The following is a 20,327-nucleotide window of genomic DNA, read 5'->3' as shown; positions in this document are numbered from 1 at the left end:
TACATATAATATCATTACTTCATCATTTTTCTCTTGATCGACCTCTTTCTTCATCTGAATTGTATGGAGCAGTGATCAGATCTGATATTTTTCTAACTTTTCTAGTAGGACTACTATTATCAAGGACTGAATCAATATCATCGAACAGTCTTTTCATAGGTGATTTGGATCTTGTTCTTGAAGCCGGATGATCTGATCCCTCAACTGAATCTTGATGTAAATATGGTACCTCTCCACTCGAAAAATTTATATTGCCATAATTGGGTCTATTAATATTTTGATCATTGGTTCCAAATTTATGACCGTTTCTTAAACTCCTAGATTCAAATTGTTCAATTTCTTCTAAATCTAAACCAAGTATCTTCCGTCTATTTGATCTTTTCCTTTTCTTAGATACTTTTAAGTCAGTATCAGTAGATGATCCTACCAGAGTTGTACTTTCATCAATTGTTTTTATTTTAATTTCCTCGACCTCTGTTTTAATTTTTTCGTTAAGTTCATCAATAGTTGTTTTTATTTCTTTAAATGAATTTACTAATGGAGACCCAAGGGGTGTTCTTTCAATAATGACTTCTTCTTCCTCAATTATTTGATTTTCAACTAAAACTTCATCATTTATATTTGTTTCATTCAATTCTTCATTCTTCAACTTTTCATTATCTAAGTCAGTGAGAGAAAAAATCTCTGAAGTTTCAATTCCTGATCTAATCATCCTTCTTTTTCTTCTTCTTCTTTTAGATGGACGTGTATATGAAATTTCAGCTGTAATAGTGTCAAATCCGTCTTCATCTTCCGAAGATTCTGATTCCAACTCAGATAATTTTTCCTTAGTATCATGAATAGGTATTCTGTCGGTTAAGTATCGCTTGAATTTATTAAATGGCATTTCAGGGAAGTTAAATTTTGATTTAGTTTCTTTAACGCCCTTGCTGTCAATTTTATTCAAGTCCCTGAGATTTTTAAAAATTGAGTTTGTAGCTCCCGTAACTTGTCCAAATGTTTGCCCAAATCGATTTACAATTGTTGGGACTATTTCTTTAGTCCTTTCAAGAATATGCGATGCATTAACTTTAGTTTGATCAAATTTGTTCTGAAGTATGTTGACAACCCTCTTGTCGACGTCTATAGCATCTTCATCATTGCTTTCAAAGTTATTTAAATCTTCCTCAAAATTTTCTGCAGTTCCCAATAAATTGATCCCGACATCTTTAACTTCTTCCGCAAAATTATGTGCAGTTTCTTTAACTTTTTCAATATAATCTGATCCAGATTCTTTGATTTCTTTACTCAATTTTGCAACATCAACTTCTTTAATTTTACCAATAGCATGTTCCGTAAGCTCTTCAACTTTTTCATCAACGTCTATAGCATCTTCGTCATTGCTTTCCGAATTATTGATTTTCTCAACGAAATCTTCAGCCATTTCATATACATCAAGTCCAGCTTCTTTTACCTCTTCAGCAAAACCTTTTGCCGTTTCTTCAAATTTTCCAGCTAATTGTGAACCAGATTCTTTAACTTCTTTGCTCAATCTGGAAATATCTACTTCTTTTATTTTATCGAAAGCATGCTCTGCAATCTCTTTGACTTTTTCATCAATATTTATAGCATCTTCATCATTGCATTCAAAAGTATCCATTTCTTCAACAAAATTTTCTGCTGTTTCATATAGGTTGGATCCAGATTTTTTTACTTCACCAACAAAACCATCTATTCTCTCTTTAACTTCTTCAGCTAGATTTGATCCAGCTTCTTTGACTTCCTTACTTAATTTTGCAACATCTACCTCTTTCAACCTATCAATAGCATGATCTGCAAGATCTTGGACTTTCTTATCAACATTAATTGCATCTTCATCGGTGCTTTCTAGAGCATCCATCTCTTCAACAAATGCTTCTGCCGTTTCTAGTACATTGTTACCAACATCTTCAACTTGGTCCACAAGATTTTCTGTAAATTTTCTTGCTTCTTCACTTCTTTGAGAGAAATCAACTTCTTTTAATTTCCCAACAGCATGCTCTGCAAAATCTTTCACTTTCTCATCAACATCTATGGCAGCTTCATCGTTACTCTCAAAAACATCCACTTTTTCAACAAATTCTTTGGCCGTTTCATATAAATTGGACCCAGTTTTTTTCACTTCTTCAACAAACCCTTTTGCCGTTTCTTCAACTTCTTCAACTAAATAGGAGCCAAGTTCTCGGACGTCTTTAACAAGACCTTTTTCTACTTCTTTAACTTCTCCAGTTAATTGTGAACCAGCTACTTTAATTTGTTTACCAATTTTTGCAACATCTACTTCTCTTATTTTATCAACAGCATGGTTTGCGATTTGCTTAACCTTTTCATCAACATCTATAGCATTTTCATCGTTGCTTTCAAGAATATCCATATCTTCAACAAATTTTTCCGCTGTTTCTAGTATATTGGTACCAACATCTTCAACTTGATCCACAAGATTTTCAGCAAAATTTCTTGCTTCTTTACTTTTTTCAGAAACATCAACTTTTTTCAATTTTGCAACTGCAAGTTCTACAAAATCTTTCACTCTTTCATCAACATCAATTGCATTTTCATCTTTACTTTCGAAAACATCCATTTTTTCAACAAAGTCTTCCGCTGTTTCTAACATTTTGGAACCAGTTTCTCTGACGTCTTTAACAAGACCTTCTTCAGCTTCTTTAACTTCTTCAGCTAATTGTAAACCAGCTTTTTTAACTTTTTTACCAACTTTTGCAACATCCACTTCTCTTATTTTATCAACAGCATGGTTTGCAATTTCCTTAACTTTTTCATCAACATCCATTGCATCTTCACCGTTGTTTTCAAAATGATCAATATTTTCAACAAAATCTCCAGCTGTTTCATATATATTGGACCGGATTTCTTTGATGTCATTGACAAAACTTTCTGACGTTTCTTTAACTTCTTCAACTAATCTTGATCCAGATTCTCTAACTTCATTAATTAATTTTGTAGCATCTACTTCTTTGATCTTATCAATAGTATGCTCTGAAAATTCTTTCACTTTGTCATCAACATCTATGGCATCTTGATTAGTACTTTTAGCGACATCCATTGTTTCAATGAAATCTTCTGCATTTTCCAATGTGTTCTTTACTTCATTAGTCACATTTTCTTCAATCAGTTTCAATATATTTGCTTCTGATAAACCCGATTGAATTTTATCCTTAAAACTTCCGACATTGGGGAATATATTCATTAGTTTCTTATGTACATTAAGACCATTCAGTGAGACAAAACTTGACTTGAAGTCTGTGGTCAAATTGCGATGCAATAAGTTGTTATCATATGATGATGAATCTCCAGCTGGTGCAGTTTTTGATTCGTCAGAACTATCTGCTTCATAAGGTACATTATCCTCCATTTGTATTACATTTCGATCCTCTTTAAAGACTGAAACATCATTGTTACTTTCCATTGTTGAAGCTTGTTCGACAAAACTTTCGTTCACATCCATAATGGAGTTATCAAGTACCGAATCCAAATCAGGTGCTTCAATTTGTTCAATTTCTCCTATTGACTGCTCCAAAATATCTTTATCAACTTGATCTGTTGTTGAGTTTTCGTGATCAGCAGCTTTTCTTGCAGTATCCACTTCTTCTGACTCGTTTAAAGTATCTAATTCTGGTGGGTAGATCTCTATTTCGGTATTTTCCAAATTATCATCAATATCAATTTCAGCAAAATTCTTCTCATGATCGGTGTTTGATGACTCTGTTTCTTCATCCTTATTCTTATTAAATTCGTTTTCATCTACTTCAATTATATCTGAGCCATCCTCCACTGGTGATGAGTCTGAATCTTCAGTAAGAGTGGAATATTCCTCGACTTGATCATCAATGCTCTCTAAAACAGGGACTGAAATTGAGTCAATTGCTCTTTTAATAATTTGATCAATTGTTTCATTCGTGGTTTCGGATGATGATGATCGTATACTTCTTTCTAAATCTTCAACAGCGTTTATTTTAATATTGTATTTTAATTCAGTTTCCTTTAATTTTTGTAAAGTAATTTCAGGTTCTTCTTCTTCAATTGATTTGAATACTGGGATGGGTGGTCCTTCATCTGCAGACTCTGCTATATTTGATTCTTCCAAAGTTGAGGCAATAGCGTCTTCAGTAGCAGTCTCCATTTCGACATCTTCTTCTTCTTCCTCTTCTTCTTCCTCTTCTTCTTCCTCTTCTTCTTCCTCTTCTTCTTCCTTTCTCTCATATATTGGCTTCAGTTCATATTCAACATTTGAAGGTTGAAAACCTCTCACATTTGATTGATGATAATCACTTTTCATAGATTCAAATTGACTTTCATCAGCTAATGAAGCATCAGATCTATTATCATCTAAATCGTTAATCCAAATTTTTTGGTTGCTTAATTCATGAGCATAAAACGCATCTGGTAAGGGAGCAAAATCTTCAGGTCTATAATCATTTTCATTGAGATTTGAATCAGAGTCAGAATTTAATTCTTCATCCTCTTTTATGGAGTTATATCTTGCTAAATTATTATCAGTAAATTCAGAATCTGCCATATATCCTGATTGAGAATGAGTCCCTTTAAAATTATGTATGTTCCTTTCACCTAAAGCACTAGAAGCAAATTGCATTAAAGTATTATAAGTATGGGCAGATAATTTTGGTCTATCATCAGTATCATCTTCTTTTTCTTCATCTGCATAATCTTCAGCTTGGGAGTCAAAATTAGAAGGTCTTTCCAGTTGCTCAGGTGATGATCTTACATCATCATCATCATCATCACTTTGATCATAAACTGAGCTATTTTGGTGTTCTCTATCTTGTTCTTTCTCACTTTGATCTTCTACCTCAATTTCTTGTTCACTTAGGTCTTCTACCTCATCACTATAATCATCTTCGGCTATGCCATCCCAATCTTCTGCCTCAACTTCTGACTCATTTACTTCAACTTCATTTTCTTGAATTCCATCACTTTTTTGTTCATGCAGAAGTGCATTATTATCCAAACTTATAATATTTTCTTGGTTGTGATTTTCACCTGAGTTTGCAAAATTCAAATCTGGATTGTATTGGTCTTCCACTTCTTCATCTTCATCTTCATCATTAATAAATTTTCTATCATCGCTATTGGGTTCTTCATCCAGCTCGTCATATATATCTGATCTAGATTCTTCTTCGATGTCAATACTATCGTCTAGGTTTTGGTAATTTTGATTTGCTTTTACATGATAGGCATTATCTTCTAGCATAAGTTGGTCTTCGTTATCTTCATGTTCTTCATCGTCTTCTATCAATTCTTCTTCTTCTTCTATCAATTCTTCTACTTCCCCTTCGTCTTCGTCTTCATCTTCGTCTTCGTCTTCATCATCTTCTTCGTCTTCTTCCAGCTCTTCCTCCGCTTGGTCTTCCACATACCCATAGCCACTTCCGTATGGATTTATTTTTCTATGATCAATTGCTTGTTGTGCATATTGTAGACTGTTACTAAAAGGAGCCATATTATTATGATCTAAGTTGTATAAGTTTTGTGGACTGAAAAAATTATTTGTATTGACTTCATCATCCTCATCGTAAGCTTGTTCCACATCTTCTTCCTCTTCTTCTAATTCTTGATCTACTTCAGATTCTGATTCTGATAAGATTTCTATAGCTTCTTCAACATTTTGACCTTGATCTTTATAATTGGAGGTTAAGCCACTAGTACTTATCGGCTGTGGTATGTGAAGTTCTTCTTCTTCTTCTTCTTCTTCTTCTTCTTCTTCTTCTTCTTCTTCTTCTTCTTCAACTTCATCTTCGTCATATTCATCGTATTGATTCAGTGAAAACTCGTCAGCTAGATGCCGTGATTCATTATTATTATGATCAAAACTTTCTTCATTCTTCCGTAGATTTCTAATTCTTGATTGTTCAATTAATTCATTTTCTTTTAATTCTTTATCTTGTAAAAATTGACCTAATTTATTAAATTCATCATTAAAATATTTCTTTCTTAAGTTTTCTTTTCTTTTTAAATTTTCAATTTCAGATTTTTGTTCATCTTGTAAAATTTTAAATTCGTTTTGTTGTTTAATTTTTAAATTTTGATATCTTTGTTTTAAATCATCAATCCAATTTATTACTTCATCTGCATCTTTTGCTTTGAATTGATTAGTAGTTTGATTGATTGATTGATTTAGACTTGAATTGTTATACGTAATATTATGGTTTAAGCTTAATGATGTATTACTGTAGCTATTGTTATTTTTATTTGATTGATTTATTAAATAATGTGATTTACGCTGTTGCTTTTGATGATTATTTCGTAGTTTGTTGGATTTATTATTAATTGGTGATGAAAAGTTATTACTCATTACTTGACTATTACTCAATTAGACATGTGATTAATGACTAATTAAATAGGGTAAAATTATATCTGTTTAAAATACCCTGTATTAATGGATTTAATATTTCTTTGATTTATATTAATGATCTTATTATTATATAATTAATTATTTTTAGTTTAAAAAAATTAAGAACCAGTTGGTGTCAAAACATTTACATTGTCGCATAATTGTGATACTTTGGTAATGACGTAAATCTTAAACTATGACATACAGCGGTTTTTGACACACGGAACTATTGCATTCGTAAAATAAATTTTTAAAAATATTATTTAATTTTATCCGAACAAATAACAGTAAAGTTAAAGTTTTTCTAAAATTAGCAACAAATAGGAATTAAGTATTTTGTTTAGTCATGAAATAATGTGCCTCACTTTGGTCCAGAAAACTAAATAAAAGTTAGGAGTTAATGAAGAGTTTCAGGTGAGAATTAGGATCCTTCTGTAAATCTTTTCGTACAAATTGCACAAAAAGTTTTACATATCCTTTACGAAAAACTTTCAGCAAGCGAATGTTTTATTGTGTTTAATTGAAAGTTTATAGGTATACAGCCTGGATACAACTATTTTCAAAAAAAGTTCGATTTAATTTTGTACAATCGGAAATTGGTTAATCCAAATACATTTTATAAATTATACATGCATATATAGAAGAATTTGGATTTATGTATGAGCTTGCCACAAAGCAAGGTCAGCTTTGTGTACACAAAAATCATATGGACAAAAAAAATTGTCTTCCACAAAGTAGATCAAAAGCCGTTTGAATACCATTCGAGAATGAAATTGAATTTCAGAATTGATCACCTTTGACATAGAATTGTTGAAGTGGCTTATTGCTTTATACTTCTTAATAAACATACTGATGTCGACAAATGTATATACTTTTGAGTATAAATTTATTAACAATCAGAAAACTAAATTATATTTTTTAATACTGAATTTTCGTTCTCCATATACGTTCGATTCAAAAATTCCGGTCCGTTGTAAGTTACTTTTTTAAGATCAACATATGATTAAATTAGTTTATCTATATGATGTCCGATATTTCGAGTGGAATTAAACCTAAAAAAATTGGGGTAATAACATTATTGAAATTTTTTTTATTATGTAACATTAAAATTTAAATATTAAATTTTTACTTTTTATACTTGAGACTTTATCGAATGACCACATACTAATTGATGAAGAAAGAGAAGAGATAATTCCCAATATTATCATTGGTTCTTGAATTTTGGTCTTGATTAAGTGATTGATGCTTAACGTTGACAAAAGAAATTTATAATATTTGAACTTAAAGACGCATCTCATTAAAATTTGAATCAATTAGGTAATAATTTATTCAACGACTAACTCAATTAATATAAATTATAAATATTAAAACTCAATAACGTACATATTATGTATATGTATTGGTTAGAATATATTTTATTAAATTATTTTTTTATTTAATTCAAATAATAATATTTAAGGAAAATAAATATATCAGAATTAAAATTCTGAAATTTCAATTAAATTAAATTTAAATAATTTCAAATTTAAATTATTTAGTAAATCTAGAAAACAAAAGGTTACTAAAAATAACTTTTTAGTTTATTCAATTGATATACATAATATAATATATTAATATGAATTGTATTTAAAATATTATATTTAAAATTTATAATAATAAACTAAACTATAACTAAAAAGAGTTTTACGAGTTTAAAATTTAGTTAATTTGATTAAACAATTTTATACTAAACTTAAATATATTCAAATGAAACTTAGACCTTATAAAATTTTTGGATATAATTATGTATGGTGTGAAGAATTAAAAAAAAAAATATTATTATAAGAATTGGTTAATGAAGTTAATGTAATTAGTATAGACCAAAATTAACAATAAAAAAAAATTGAAAAAATAAAAAAAGATTTACAAAAAATAAAGAAAGAAATTTTTATTATTCTATGCAATTAATATTAAAACTTAAAATATTAGTAAAATAGTTTTAGGATATTTTGGATTTTTTTTAGTTACAAAAATGAAGAAAATTTCAGTTACAAAATTTTTTTTCTACTACTTTTTAATCTCCCCAAAAATTATAAAACGTCTCTTTCTTATAAACTAAAAACAATAGATGATATAAATATTCCAATTAATATGAATAATTAAGTTATATAATATTTCTAACCCTTTTTAAATCGATGATATGTCAAAATATAAACTTAAAATTGGTTCAATTATATGTTTATTATAAGTTTTTAAAAAAAATTTAGATTTTGATTAAATTTAACTTAATTCAGAAAATGGATCTAAGGTTTTGATAAATATTATAAAGTTTATTTACAACATTTAACAATTAAATTATATTAAATTTTAATGGCTGTAACTTTTTTGATTTATTAAATGACTAATTGAATTGTTTAAATTTATGTAACCTTTTTCAAATAACTATTCCAATTTCTTTCTTTAACAGTGTCAAAATACTACTAAAGTATTAATAATAATAATATTTTATTATAATTTTATACCATTTATAATATTTCATAATAATTATTTGACATATTTCCATAATTTCATATTATTTATCCCATTTTTTTTATAATGAATTTGATTATAATGAATTTGACTTAAATATTCTTTAAACTCTTTTAAAATACCTTTTTGTAATACTTAGAGTAATTTATAAATATATGTACTTCTCATATTTGTTATTCTTATACTTCTTCTTATTGTTATGTATGTTATTAAACTTATATTTCATTCACTTAGATATTAAATATTTTATTATTCTTTTAATTTAAATTTTAAATTTCTATTGAACTTGAAATATAATAAGAGTTGAGAAGAAAAAGTATTAATAAATCAATTGGCCTTATAAAATAATTGAAATTCTGAATTATTTGATATCTGTTATTATTTCATTGAAGTTGAAGTTATTATCGTTGTATTATTTTCAATTATTCTTAATGTTTGCTTATACATAATAATATTAATAAAATTTTATTAATTTATTAAATGATTAAATATAAATTTATTTTAAATTTTAAATTTCTTTTTTTTTTTATTTTAATTTTTTGTGTTATTTTTAATTTAATTCTGTTTTTTGTAACTTTAAAAATGTTATATAAGATCCCATACTTAATATTGTTTATAAACTTATTTTGTGTAATTTATATATTTTTTTTATATTTAATATACTTTTTTTAAGTTTTCACGTTTCCATTTATATTTTTATTTTATTTATTTTTATTTATAATTTATAATTCTTATAGAATAATATAAATATAAAATTATAATCCCCGTTTTTATTTCAAACTTTTTCTATTTGTTTAATTATTATATGTTAATCAAATCAATTATATATCATATATTTATTTATTTATATCATAATTCAACTTCAATTCAATTCAATTAATTAGAAAATGAAAGAACAAGAAAGTCAAACTCCTGAATTATCACCAAATGAAATTGAAGCTCAAATTCCATTATATGAACCAGAATATGATGAACAATATACTAATTCTGCTTTTAAAAATCATTTAATTGCATTTTTAGGTGAATTTTTTGGTACATTTATATTTTTATGGACTGCTTTTGTTATTGCTCAAATTGCAAATCAAGATCCAACTATTCCAAAACCTGGTCAAGGTTCAAATCCTCAACAATTATTAATGATTTCTTTTGGTTTTGGTTTTAGTGTTATGATGGGTGTTTTTATGTTTTTTAGAGTTTCTGGTGGTAATTTAAATCCTGCTGTTACTTTAACTTTAATATTAGCTCAAGCTGTTCCTCCAATTAGAGGGGTTATTATGATGATTGCTCAAATGATTGCTGGTATGGCTGCTGCTGGTGCTGCTTCTGCTATGACTCCTGGTGAAATTGCTTTTACTAATGGTTTAGGTGGTGATGCTTCAAGATCAAGAGGAGTATTTTTAGAAGCTTTTGGTACTTTTATTTTATGTTTTACTGTTTTAATGATGGCTGTTGAAAAATCAAGAGCTACTTTTATGGCACCATTAGTTATTGGTATTTCATTATTTTTAGGTCATTTAGTTTGTGTTTATTATACTGGTGCTGGTTTAAATCCTGCAAGAAGTTTTGGTCCATGTATTGCTGCAAGATCTTTCCCAAATTATCATTGGATTTATTGGGTTGGTCCAATTTTAGGTGCAGTATTAGCTTTTGGTGTTTGGAGATTATTAACTTTCTTGGGTTATAAATCATGTAATCCAGGTCAAGATGGTGATGGAACTGATTAAATTAAATTAAAGATAATTTTTAGAAACAATTGGAATGCATTTTGATTGTTGATGTTTCAACTAAATGAGATATAATGAAGAGATATAATAAATGGTAATAATAATAATAATGATAAAAATAATAATCACGATTATAAAACAATTGGTTGTTGATTGTTGATTTTTTATTTCAAATTGGCTAACAAATATTTATTAGATTTTAAATTAGATAGTAATTTAAAATATAGTCTAGTATATAACAATAATTAATAATACATAATAAATAATAAATAATATTAAATATAAATCAATGTTGTTGTTTTAATTTCGATATTAGTTAAGGAGTAATAAATAGAACAATTAATAAAACTCCAATTTTATTTTATTAGATTAATTGAAACTGTCTATTGCCGTTTATACAAATTTTGAAAGTAAAACTAACTTTGCCGTATATACAAAATTCGAAGTAAAAGTAATCAAAATTACAATTATTTTGTAATATTAAAAAGCATGATTTAATAATCAAGTTTTGCATCATTATAATCAAAGAAATATATTTTGAAAAAACAGACTACACCAAGAATTAAATGATTGCAGGTAATATATTATAAAGTATGATGTAACTCTATTTAGAATTCATATCACTCATTGGAAATAACAAATCATCTTTAACACCAGCATTAACACTATCTCCCAATTGTGAATATTTATCTCTTAAATGTTGATATTTTTGTAATTCTTGACCTTCTTCATCTTCATCTTCATCATTATGAATTTCTTTTATTGGTTTGTTTTTAAAAGATTCATTAGTATTATTACTACCTCCAGATAATTTTAAATCTGATTTACTATCAATCATTCTAACAAAATCATTTATATCATCATCCATATATAATCCACTTAACGCTGCATCAACACTATTATTACTTTGATTAAAATAATCAGACAGTGGAGTTTGTTGACGTATACTAGTATTACTAAATCTTCTACTTGCTCTTGATCCAAATGATGATGAAAATCTTGGTGTATTATTATTTGAATCCGGATTCTGAAAAATAGAATCATCATTACCAGTTGATGAACTTATAGATCTTGGAAATGAAGTACTATAAGAATTATTATTTACAATTGGTATATTATTTGTTGATGGTGCATTACTTCTTGGATTTCTTAAAAATGCAGCTAATGAAGCATTTGATATTGATTTACTACTTGTTATTGAAATCTTTCTTTCTAATGAAGTAGATTGTTGAATATTTGAAGATTGTTGTTGATTTGGTATTGGTTGTATGGGAACTCTTTGAGTAATTGGTGGTGAAGATCTTTTTGGTGAAGTAGACATTTCTTTTAAATACAGTATATTATGATCTTTTGATGAATTTAAAGATGAACAAGGCGATAATGATGACATATTATTTTTAACATCTTCATCATGTTTTGTAAAATGAACTGATAATACTTCTTCATGTTCATGTAATCCAAAATCATAATGATTTCTATAAGCAATTGAAATTTTTAATATACCTAAACTTGTATTTATTGGTGTGAAAAACTTTTGTGTAGTATGTGATTCATTTAATTCAATTATTGATTTTGATAAACCAATTCTACCTTTTGAACTTATTGGTTGGTTACCATCTAAGATTTTATTTCCTAATGGTAATTTATTCGATTGCTTTTTTTTTAATTTATAAGATGGCATTAATCTTGAATATCCATAAATTGTTCTAAATAATACAATAGCTTGTTTATATATAGTAGGTAATTCATCTATTAATTGATTTGATTGTTTCTGATCAAATTCTATTAACCATCTTTCTAAAACTACTTCTTGTTTTTTACCATTTGATTTAGCAACAGTCCATGGATGTTTTTCATCATCAAATAAAACTAAAGTTTGATTAGAAGGTAATTGTCTTAAATCCAAATAAGTTTCAATAATCATTGGAGGAATTGAATTTAAATCTGAACTTTTCCATAATTTTAAATCTTCTTTAGTTGATGAGATCATATGAAGATTAAACCATTTATTAATTTTTTGATTAATTTCTTCTTCATTATACGGTGATGGTGATGTACTATGTAGTTTTGGTTCAGACCTTGAATCCAATATAATTTGAGCAGCTTTTGTGAAAAAATTTATTAAAACTTGAGTTAATTTAGCAGTTTGCTTTTTAGCAACAGCATCAGATTGAATTTTATAATCAGACATTTCAATATTTTGAGTATTAAATCAATATAAAAAAAAAGGAAAAGATTGAAAATAAGAAATTGTGGCAAATAAAATTTTTGATGTAGAAATGAATATTACAAGTTCCGTATTAGCATGATAAGCTTATTGATTATAATAATGATTTATTGATTGATGAAAATGAGCCTATAATTTATATCTATTTGTTGATAAATTGGCAATAAATTTTTTAAATTAAATTGACGTGTATAAGGATTTCCAAAATTACACACCAGGGGAATTATCAATTGAAATTAAAAATACAATATATTGATTGATACTTTTAATTTCTTTTGAAGTTAATACTAATTAATGAATCAATTAATTAAACTTAATGAAATGAAGGTAAAGGTTTTTAGGATTGATTACAACCTTTTTAATGATAATAAAAAAAGTGTAGTAGTATATAAATATTTGTTATGATAAAATAACAAAAAACTATAAAATTAAAATTTTATATAACTTTGATTTATAACTTGATTTGATTTGAATTCAATGACAAGTTAAATGGAATAGGAAATGATGATAATGAATTATGTAAAATACAAATTAAATTTGTTAATAAATTTGGTTGTAAATAAATAAATTAAAGAAATAATTATTTTATATTTTATATTTTATTTTTTTTTTCCTTATTGATAAGATAATGATTTTTAATATATGTAAATATGAAGACTAATAAATTATTATAATATAGAATTTAAAGAGAGAGAGGAAGAGTTAATGTATAGTTATATTACTATTACATAATTTAAGATAATTAATGATAGTAATAATAAAAGTTATTGTAGTAGGGAATTATGTTCATTAAGTCATCACTTTGAGAAATGATTCATTGGGAAAATCCAAAATATATCATTTATTTTTAGATGGGTATATATTCATTCATAACAATTTAAATTTTAATTACACAGTAAACTACAAATTTAAAATAGAATTTGGTATTATCAAAATTAAAAAACTGAAAATCAATAAATGACTACTACTACCAAGAACTAAGTAAAATTATTTATTTATTTATTACGTATATGTCAATTAGTCAACTATTCTTTATGTATATTGATAATAATAATAATAATATTTTATAGTATTAACAATAATTATAAACAATATATTAAATAATTTAGATTTAAGAAAATAAATGATTTATTTGTAATCCTTTACTCCATTCCTTTGGAAATATGATTTTTTTTTGACTCCCTTTTAAATATAATCTGAAACAAATATCAATTATTATTAAATGTTTTATTAGTTCTAACAAAATAAAAAAAACAACGTTGGTGCGGTTTGGACCTGAGGCATAGGATTATCGCGAAAGAAATTTATTAAAATTTCGTACTACTTTGGTACGAGAGTCAGTAATCCTCTTTAAGACATTACTACCAACACAAAATCAAAAATATCTCTCAGCTCTAAAATAAATTTTTTATTATGACAATGAATATACGAATTATTAAGATTTTATAATTTAAATTTTAAAAGTATTCATTATTACAACCAAGTAATGGATGATGACAATTTTGAAATAGTAAAAGCTCAGTCTCCAAAATCTTATTTATATTCTATAATAGCTTTAAATCATTTAGGAGAAATTGCATCAAAAATAATTATTACTTTAATTTCAAATGGTAGATTAACTTCAAAAGAATTAAGTATTAAAACAAATTTAACTTTAAAATCAATAAAATCTTCATTAGTATCATTAATTCAATTAAGTTGTATAAATTTTTGGACTGATCAAATTAAAAAAATTACATATTATTCATTTAATGAAATTGGTATATTAAAATTAATTCATAGTGGAGATATTTTAAATTATATAACTCAAGAATATGGAAATGAAGAAGCTGAAATTATACAAAATATCTTGGAATTAGGTCATATAAAACTTGAAGATTATTTAAAACAATTTAATGATGAAATTAGAATTAAAAAAGAAAAATTGTTTATAAAATTATTTAATGATCATTGGTTAAAAATTTTAAAAGATTATGATTATAATGATATTAATGATATTTGGCAAAATATTTATGATGATACTATGAATAATACTCCAAGATCTGCAACAATATCTGAAGTTAAAAGAGTGGCAGAAGTTAAAAGTATATGTAAAGAAAAATTAATTAAATTATTGGAAACTCAACCAAATGAAGATATATATATTTCAGAATATGGTTATAAAAAATTAAATCCTGAACTAATATTAACATTTAATTTATCAAGGTATCAAAAACATTCAAGAACAGATTCATATACAAAATTAGCATTTTCAAGAATTGGATTAATTACTTCTAAAATTTATGAAGCTGGTTTGAAAAGTATTGAATCCAATAGTCCCGATTTAACACATCCTTTTATTGAAATATCTGATTTACTTAATTTACCAGGAGATGTTGAAGAATTTAAAATTAATCAAGAAAGAAATTTAGTTTCTGATAATAAAATTACTTTTTCAGTAAAAGATGTTTCAAAATATTTAACAAAAAATATTAATATAAAAAACTCAATTGTAACGTATAAAGAAGATAATGAAGATATTGATGGACCACCAACAAAGAAAATAAAGTTAGAAAATGGTCATAATCATGAAGATGAAGACGAAAAATTGTCGACAATTAAACAACATCTACAGTTATTAGTAACTGCAAAGTTATTAATTGAAACTTCACCAGGTAGATATAGTGTTTCATTTTATCACACATCCAAAATGGTTCAACGATACAACTTTGAAGCAATTATAAAATCAACATTACATGATCAAGCATTTAGAATTTTGCGATGTATAAAACAATTGAAATTAGCTGATGAAAAAGCTATATCACAACAAGTTTTATTAAAAGAAAAAACCGTAAGAAATGAAATTTATCAATTAATAAAAGCTAATATTATCGAAATACAAGAAATTCCAAGAAGTGCAGATAGAGCTGCCTCAAAGACTTTTTATTTATTCAGATATAAAGAGTTTCAATCATATGAAAATTTAATAAATTGTTTAATCTTTGATATGGCAGAAGTTATTAATATTATAAATGAATTTATTCAAGAAAATAAAATTTTATTAGATAAATGTAATCGTAAAGATGTTCAAGGTCATGAAGAAGAATATTTATTAGATTCTGAATTACAAACTTTACAAATTTTACAAAATAGGCAAGTTAAAAATATTGTTAGATTTAATAGAATTGGTTCTTTATTAAATATATTTAATGCATGAAATAGTTTATATAGTTAATAAATTCAGTTAAGAAATATTAATTTTAAACTTGTCTGCTTTGCGATTAGGGATGTTTCATAAAGTCCAACCTGCAGCTGAATGTGCATCTTCTTTTAATTAATTTAATCTTCATCTTCAACATCAACGTCTTCAGCTTCATCATCAACATCTTTATCTGGTTTGACATAAGTTTGTGGAATATCAACTACTGGTTTATAATCATTAAATCCAATTTTTTCTAATTTAACTTGAGCACCAGTATCATGTGGTACATGATCTACTGCTTTTGAACCTTTAACAGTTAAATATGGTCCCCAAAATAATATTGCACTTAATGCTACACCCCAACCAATTAAACTATAACCTTCTCTACGGAAAGTATTTACAAAACTTTCTATATTTGGCCAAGTTTTTTGACCAGCTTGACCATTATTAATATCTGCTGAAATTCTTCTTACAAATTGTAAATTTGTGTTGATAGTTGTTCTTCTTGGTAAACCCAATTGAATTGATTTTTTAAACATATTTTTTGATTGATGTTTTATAATTGATAATAATTTTAGAATAAACAAGTAGAAAAACTTAAACTACTACAAGAGCCAATCAAATATAAATTTGCTGAAATAATTTTTTTATTGTGTATCAATTGAAACTTCTAGCAAAAAAATTTCTATAGTTATTGATGCAAAATGGGTTAAATATTTTCAAATATACAAACAAAAAAAAATAAAACTTTATTTTTGATTTTGTTTTAAAAAAAAAAAATTCTAATTTTATTTATTGAATGTTTCATTAATAAATTATAAAGTTTCATTAAATCCACTAAAATCAAATTGATCTTCAATTGATTCATTATTGTAATTATATTTTAATTTAACTCTAAGTTTAATTTTTGAACCTTCTTTACCAACAATTTTTAAATTTTGATGAATTTTTTGTCCTAAATTTAAAGTATCACCAGAAGTTGAGGTTATTGTTAATTTTTGAGATTTTGGAACTGCAATTAATAATTGAAATTGATTGATTAATTTATTTGATGAAACAATTGCTTCAATTATTGCTTCACCATTTGAAAACTTTTTGGGTATAAATGAGACTTTTAAATTTGAATTCTCAAATGCATTAATTTCATTGACATGTGATGATGATGACGGTGATGCTTTTGTTACTGAATTATCTCCAAATATATCTGATAACACGTCATTTTCTTGTGATGTTGTTGGTAAATCATCTGTATCAATTAAATCGAGTAAATTATTTTGAGTTTCACCAATGCTTGAATCAAATTTTTTATTAGTATTGGTATGATTGTTATTGCTGTTATTATTATGCAATTTTAAGGCTTCTCTTTGTTTTACAGGTGGTGCTGGCATTCTTGCTAATAATCCTCTCTTTAAACTAGAATCTTGACCAAATATTTCCTGATACTCAACAGCTCTAGTTTGAATTTCTAAATTTGAATCATAAGTTTTGGAATTTATTATATTTCGTAATCTTTCAATTACTTTTGAATTCTTAAATTTAATAGATAATTTAAGTACAGCCGTGAGAATGAATATTGTTAATTGAATGATCTCATTGCTCGAGAAAGTAGAATTTTCCAAGATGGTTTCAAATAAATCCGTAATGTTTGATTCTGTTACTTCATTTCCTAAAATTAACTCACCATATTCACCTAATGACCAAATACTAATTAAAACTAAACCATATTGATTATTATCTTTCAAACTAGATTCATATAATTTGGAAACAACATGTTTTTTCAATTCTTGGTCATCACACTGTAGAATTAATGCAAGAATATTTGATATGATATCTTGAGTTAAAGAATTCCCTCCACTCTCTAAAATTCTAATTAATGTGTCAAAATGCCATTTGTCATTTGGAGAATATTTGTTAGCTGCAATGGTAAGTTGAGATGTAACATACAGCTTTAACTCCTGATCCGTACAGCTGGATAAAAATGTTAAAACTTCTCTAGTAACAACTCTTATATTTTGTTCATTTATTATACCAAATGCTAATTCTAATGCTCTTCTTCTTATTGAAATATCACCATCAGTTAAACAACTAACGATAGTAGCTCTATGTCTTTGAACTGCTAATGGTTCTATATTCACAATACTTAATAATGTATCTAATGCCACATATCTTGTATTATTATCTTTTGTTGATAAAAATTTACCTAGAATATTAACACCCAAAATTTTTAATGATTGATCAGCATCAATTGCAAAGATAGTTTTAACACATTCATATAATATTGCATTTGCTGCATTCTTGCCACTATCCAATGAAGCTACTTGAGTCAATATATCATTAATTTCTTCTGAATTACCACCAAGGATTCTAATTGTTTCTAATAGACTCACTTGTAGAAAAGGATCAGTAGTTCCCATTACATCATAATCTGGTTGATATCCACTTGTTGAAACTCTTTTTAAATGATTTACAATTTTAGGTAATGTTGAAGTTACATCAGTTTCTCCAATTGCATACAAGGCTTGAATTAATCTTAAAGATCCTAATAATACTGATGAATTTTTTTCATTTATTAATTCCAATGCTTTTGGTAAGAAAAATTCAGATAAATCTGGTTCTTTTTCAACTAATTTTGCTGCAACAAAACATGCTTTTTTCTTTAAAAAATTATTCTTTGAATCCATTATAGTCTCTACATTTTGATATAAATCTCTTGCTAATTCAGGTGATGCAATATTTCCAAGACAACAAAGTGCTAATCCCACTATATAAGCATTTGGATGTTGCATATCATTATCCAATGAATTTGTTAATAATGTAAGTACCTCTTGATTTTCATCTAAAATTAGCATACAAGCTAAATAACCTAATCTTTTATCAGCAAATCTTGGTGATGCTAATAATTTAAGACATTCAACTTGACCAAAATGAGTTTTTTCTCCCATTATATAAAGATAAAGTAATTTAGATATATTAATTCTCCTTGTAGTATGATCAAGTGAAACATCTCTGAATGATGTTCTTATTGCTGCTGATTCCTTTTGAATGACTGCTCTTTCATCAGCAATTGTCTTTGCTTTTCTAACAGCTTTAATGAATGATCTCAACGACCCCATTTTTAGTTGTTATAAGTATGTTGAGACTTGATTAATTAGTTGTTGTAGTTATGTTTTTTTTTTTTCAATTCAAAACACGTAAGTACAACACAAAAATTAATTTTTGTAGATAATTTATTCGAAAAAATTATAATTTTAGTCGATTGGAATTGAACCGAACCAACTTTACATCAAATTAGTTCAATATTTACTTTACTTTAAAGAATGCCATTAAAAATTCAAAAACTAAAAACTATATATAATATAAAAAGAAAAAGATAATAATTTATTACTATGATTGATGATTATTACTATTATTAATTTATTTTACTTATAATACAACACATTTCTTTTTCTTTTCCTTTTTATCTTTAGTTTTTAATGAAGCTCTTGTAGCTGCTTCAAAAACTTCTCTAACACCTCTACCAGTTTTTGCAGAACATTCTAAATAATCAGCAGCACCAATTCTTTGAGCAACAGCTTGACCTTCTGAAGTTGAAACTGGTTGTTGTTGTTGTTGTCTTAAAGCTTCAATAGTATGAGGATCATCTCTTAAATCTGATTTACAACCAACTAAAATAATTGGTACACCTTGACAAAAATGTAAAACTTCTGAAATCCATTTTTCTAAAACATTATCTAAAGAATCTGGTGAATCAACTGAAAAACAAATTAAAATAACATTTGAATCTGGATATGATAAAGGTCTTAATCTATCATAATCTTCTTGACCGGCAGTATCCCAAAGAGCTAATTCAACTTTTCTACCATCAACTTCAACATCAGCAACATAATTTTCAAAAACAGTTGGAACATAAACTTCTGGAAAAGTACCTTTTGAAAATACAATTAATAAACAAGTTTTACCACAAGCACCATCACCAACAATGACTAATTTTCTACGAAGTTCAGCTGGACCGTTAACCATTTTATAAATTTATGTATGTATAATTATTATTTGAATGAAAATGTGACTTAAAAGAATATATATATGTATATCTTTGTTCTTTTATTAATTTATAAAAATTATTTAAAAAATCAAATGATTGTAATATAATAAAATTAAAATAAAGATCGGTAAATTAATGATAAAAAGAGACTTTATCTGAAATGATTGATAGATAATTGATCGATTGATTGATTGATTGATTGATTAATTAAATTTAACTTATTAAATAATTAATCAAATGGTTGTTAATATAAAAAAATG

At 26.1% G+C, this 20,327-nt stretch overlaps 7 protein-coding genes across 7 annotated transcripts; 2 read left to right on the top strand and 5 right to left on the bottom strand. All coding sequences in view use genetic code 12, as the record gives it.

The window, feature by feature from the left end:
- Window positions 1-22: 22 nt before the first annotated feature.
- On the bottom strand, window positions 23-6,346 carry KGF54_003799 (uncharacterized protein; the record flags this gene model as incomplete). Its single annotated transcript, XM_051764426.1, has 1 exon — window positions 23-6,346. One exon carries the CDS (start codon window positions 6,344-6,346, stop codon window positions 23-25), a length of 6,324 nt encoding a protein of 2,107 aa, XP_051617841.1.
- A 3,434-nt stretch (window positions 6,347-9,780) lies between these two features.
- On the top strand, window positions 9,781-10,617 carry AQY1 (Aqy1p; the record flags this gene model as incomplete). The annotated part of the gene is made up of 1 exon (XM_051764425.1): window positions 9,781-10,617. One exon carries the CDS (start codon window positions 9,781-9,783, stop codon window positions 10,615-10,617), a length of 837 nt encoding a protein of 278 aa, XP_051617840.1.
- Window positions 10,618-11,221: 604 nt separating this feature from the next.
- Window positions 11,222-12,808, bottom strand: KGF54_003797 (serine/threonine protein kinase regulatory subunit; the record flags this gene model as incomplete). Its single annotated transcript, XM_051764424.1, has 1 exon — window positions 11,222-12,808. The coding sequence occupies one exon, from the start codon at window positions 12,806-12,808 to the stop codon at window positions 11,222-11,224; it is 1,587 nt and encodes a 528-aa protein (XP_051617839.1).
- A 1,522-nt stretch (window positions 12,809-14,330) lies between these two features.
- Window positions 14,331-16,040, top strand: KGF54_003796 (DNA-directed RNA polymerase III subunit; the record flags this gene model as incomplete). Its single annotated transcript, XM_051764423.1, has 1 exon — window positions 14,331-16,040. The coding sequence occupies one exon, from the start codon at window positions 14,331-14,333 to the stop codon at window positions 16,038-16,040; it is 1,710 nt and encodes a 569-aa protein (XP_051617838.1).
- Window positions 16,041-16,162: 122 nt separating this feature from the next.
- KGF54_003795 (uncharacterized protein) lies at window positions 16,163-16,564 on the bottom strand (the record flags this gene model as incomplete). The annotated part of the gene is made up of 1 exon (XM_051764422.1): window positions 16,163-16,564. One exon carries the CDS (start codon window positions 16,562-16,564, stop codon window positions 16,163-16,165), a length of 402 nt encoding a protein of 133 aa, XP_051617837.1.
- Window positions 16,565-16,840: 276 nt separating this feature from the next.
- On the bottom strand, window positions 16,841-19,138 carry APL4 (Apl4p; the record flags this gene model as incomplete). The annotated part of the gene is made up of 1 exon (XM_051764421.1): window positions 16,841-19,138. The coding sequence occupies one exon, from the start codon at window positions 19,136-19,138 to the stop codon at window positions 16,841-16,843; it is 2,298 nt and encodes a 765-aa protein (XP_051617836.1).
- Window positions 19,139-19,448: 310 nt separating this feature from the next.
- Window positions 19,449-20,045, bottom strand: RHO1 (Rho family GTPase; the record flags this gene model as incomplete). The annotated part of the gene is made up of 1 exon (XM_051764420.1): window positions 19,449-20,045. One exon carries the CDS (start codon window positions 20,043-20,045, stop codon window positions 19,449-19,451), a length of 597 nt encoding a protein of 198 aa, XP_051617835.1.
- Between the last annotated feature and the right edge of the window lie 282 nt (window positions 20,046-20,327).

The sequence above is a fragment of the Candida jiufengensis genome (assembly GCF_024610255.1).
Source record: "Candida jiufengensis strain CBS 10846 chromosome Unknown scaffold1, whole genome shotgun sequence".
Lineage (NCBI taxonomy): Eukaryota > Fungi > Ascomycota > Pichiomycetes > Serinales > Debaryomycetaceae > Lodderomyces > Lodderomyces jiufengensis.
This window is presented reverse-complemented; position numbering and strand designations above follow the sequence as displayed.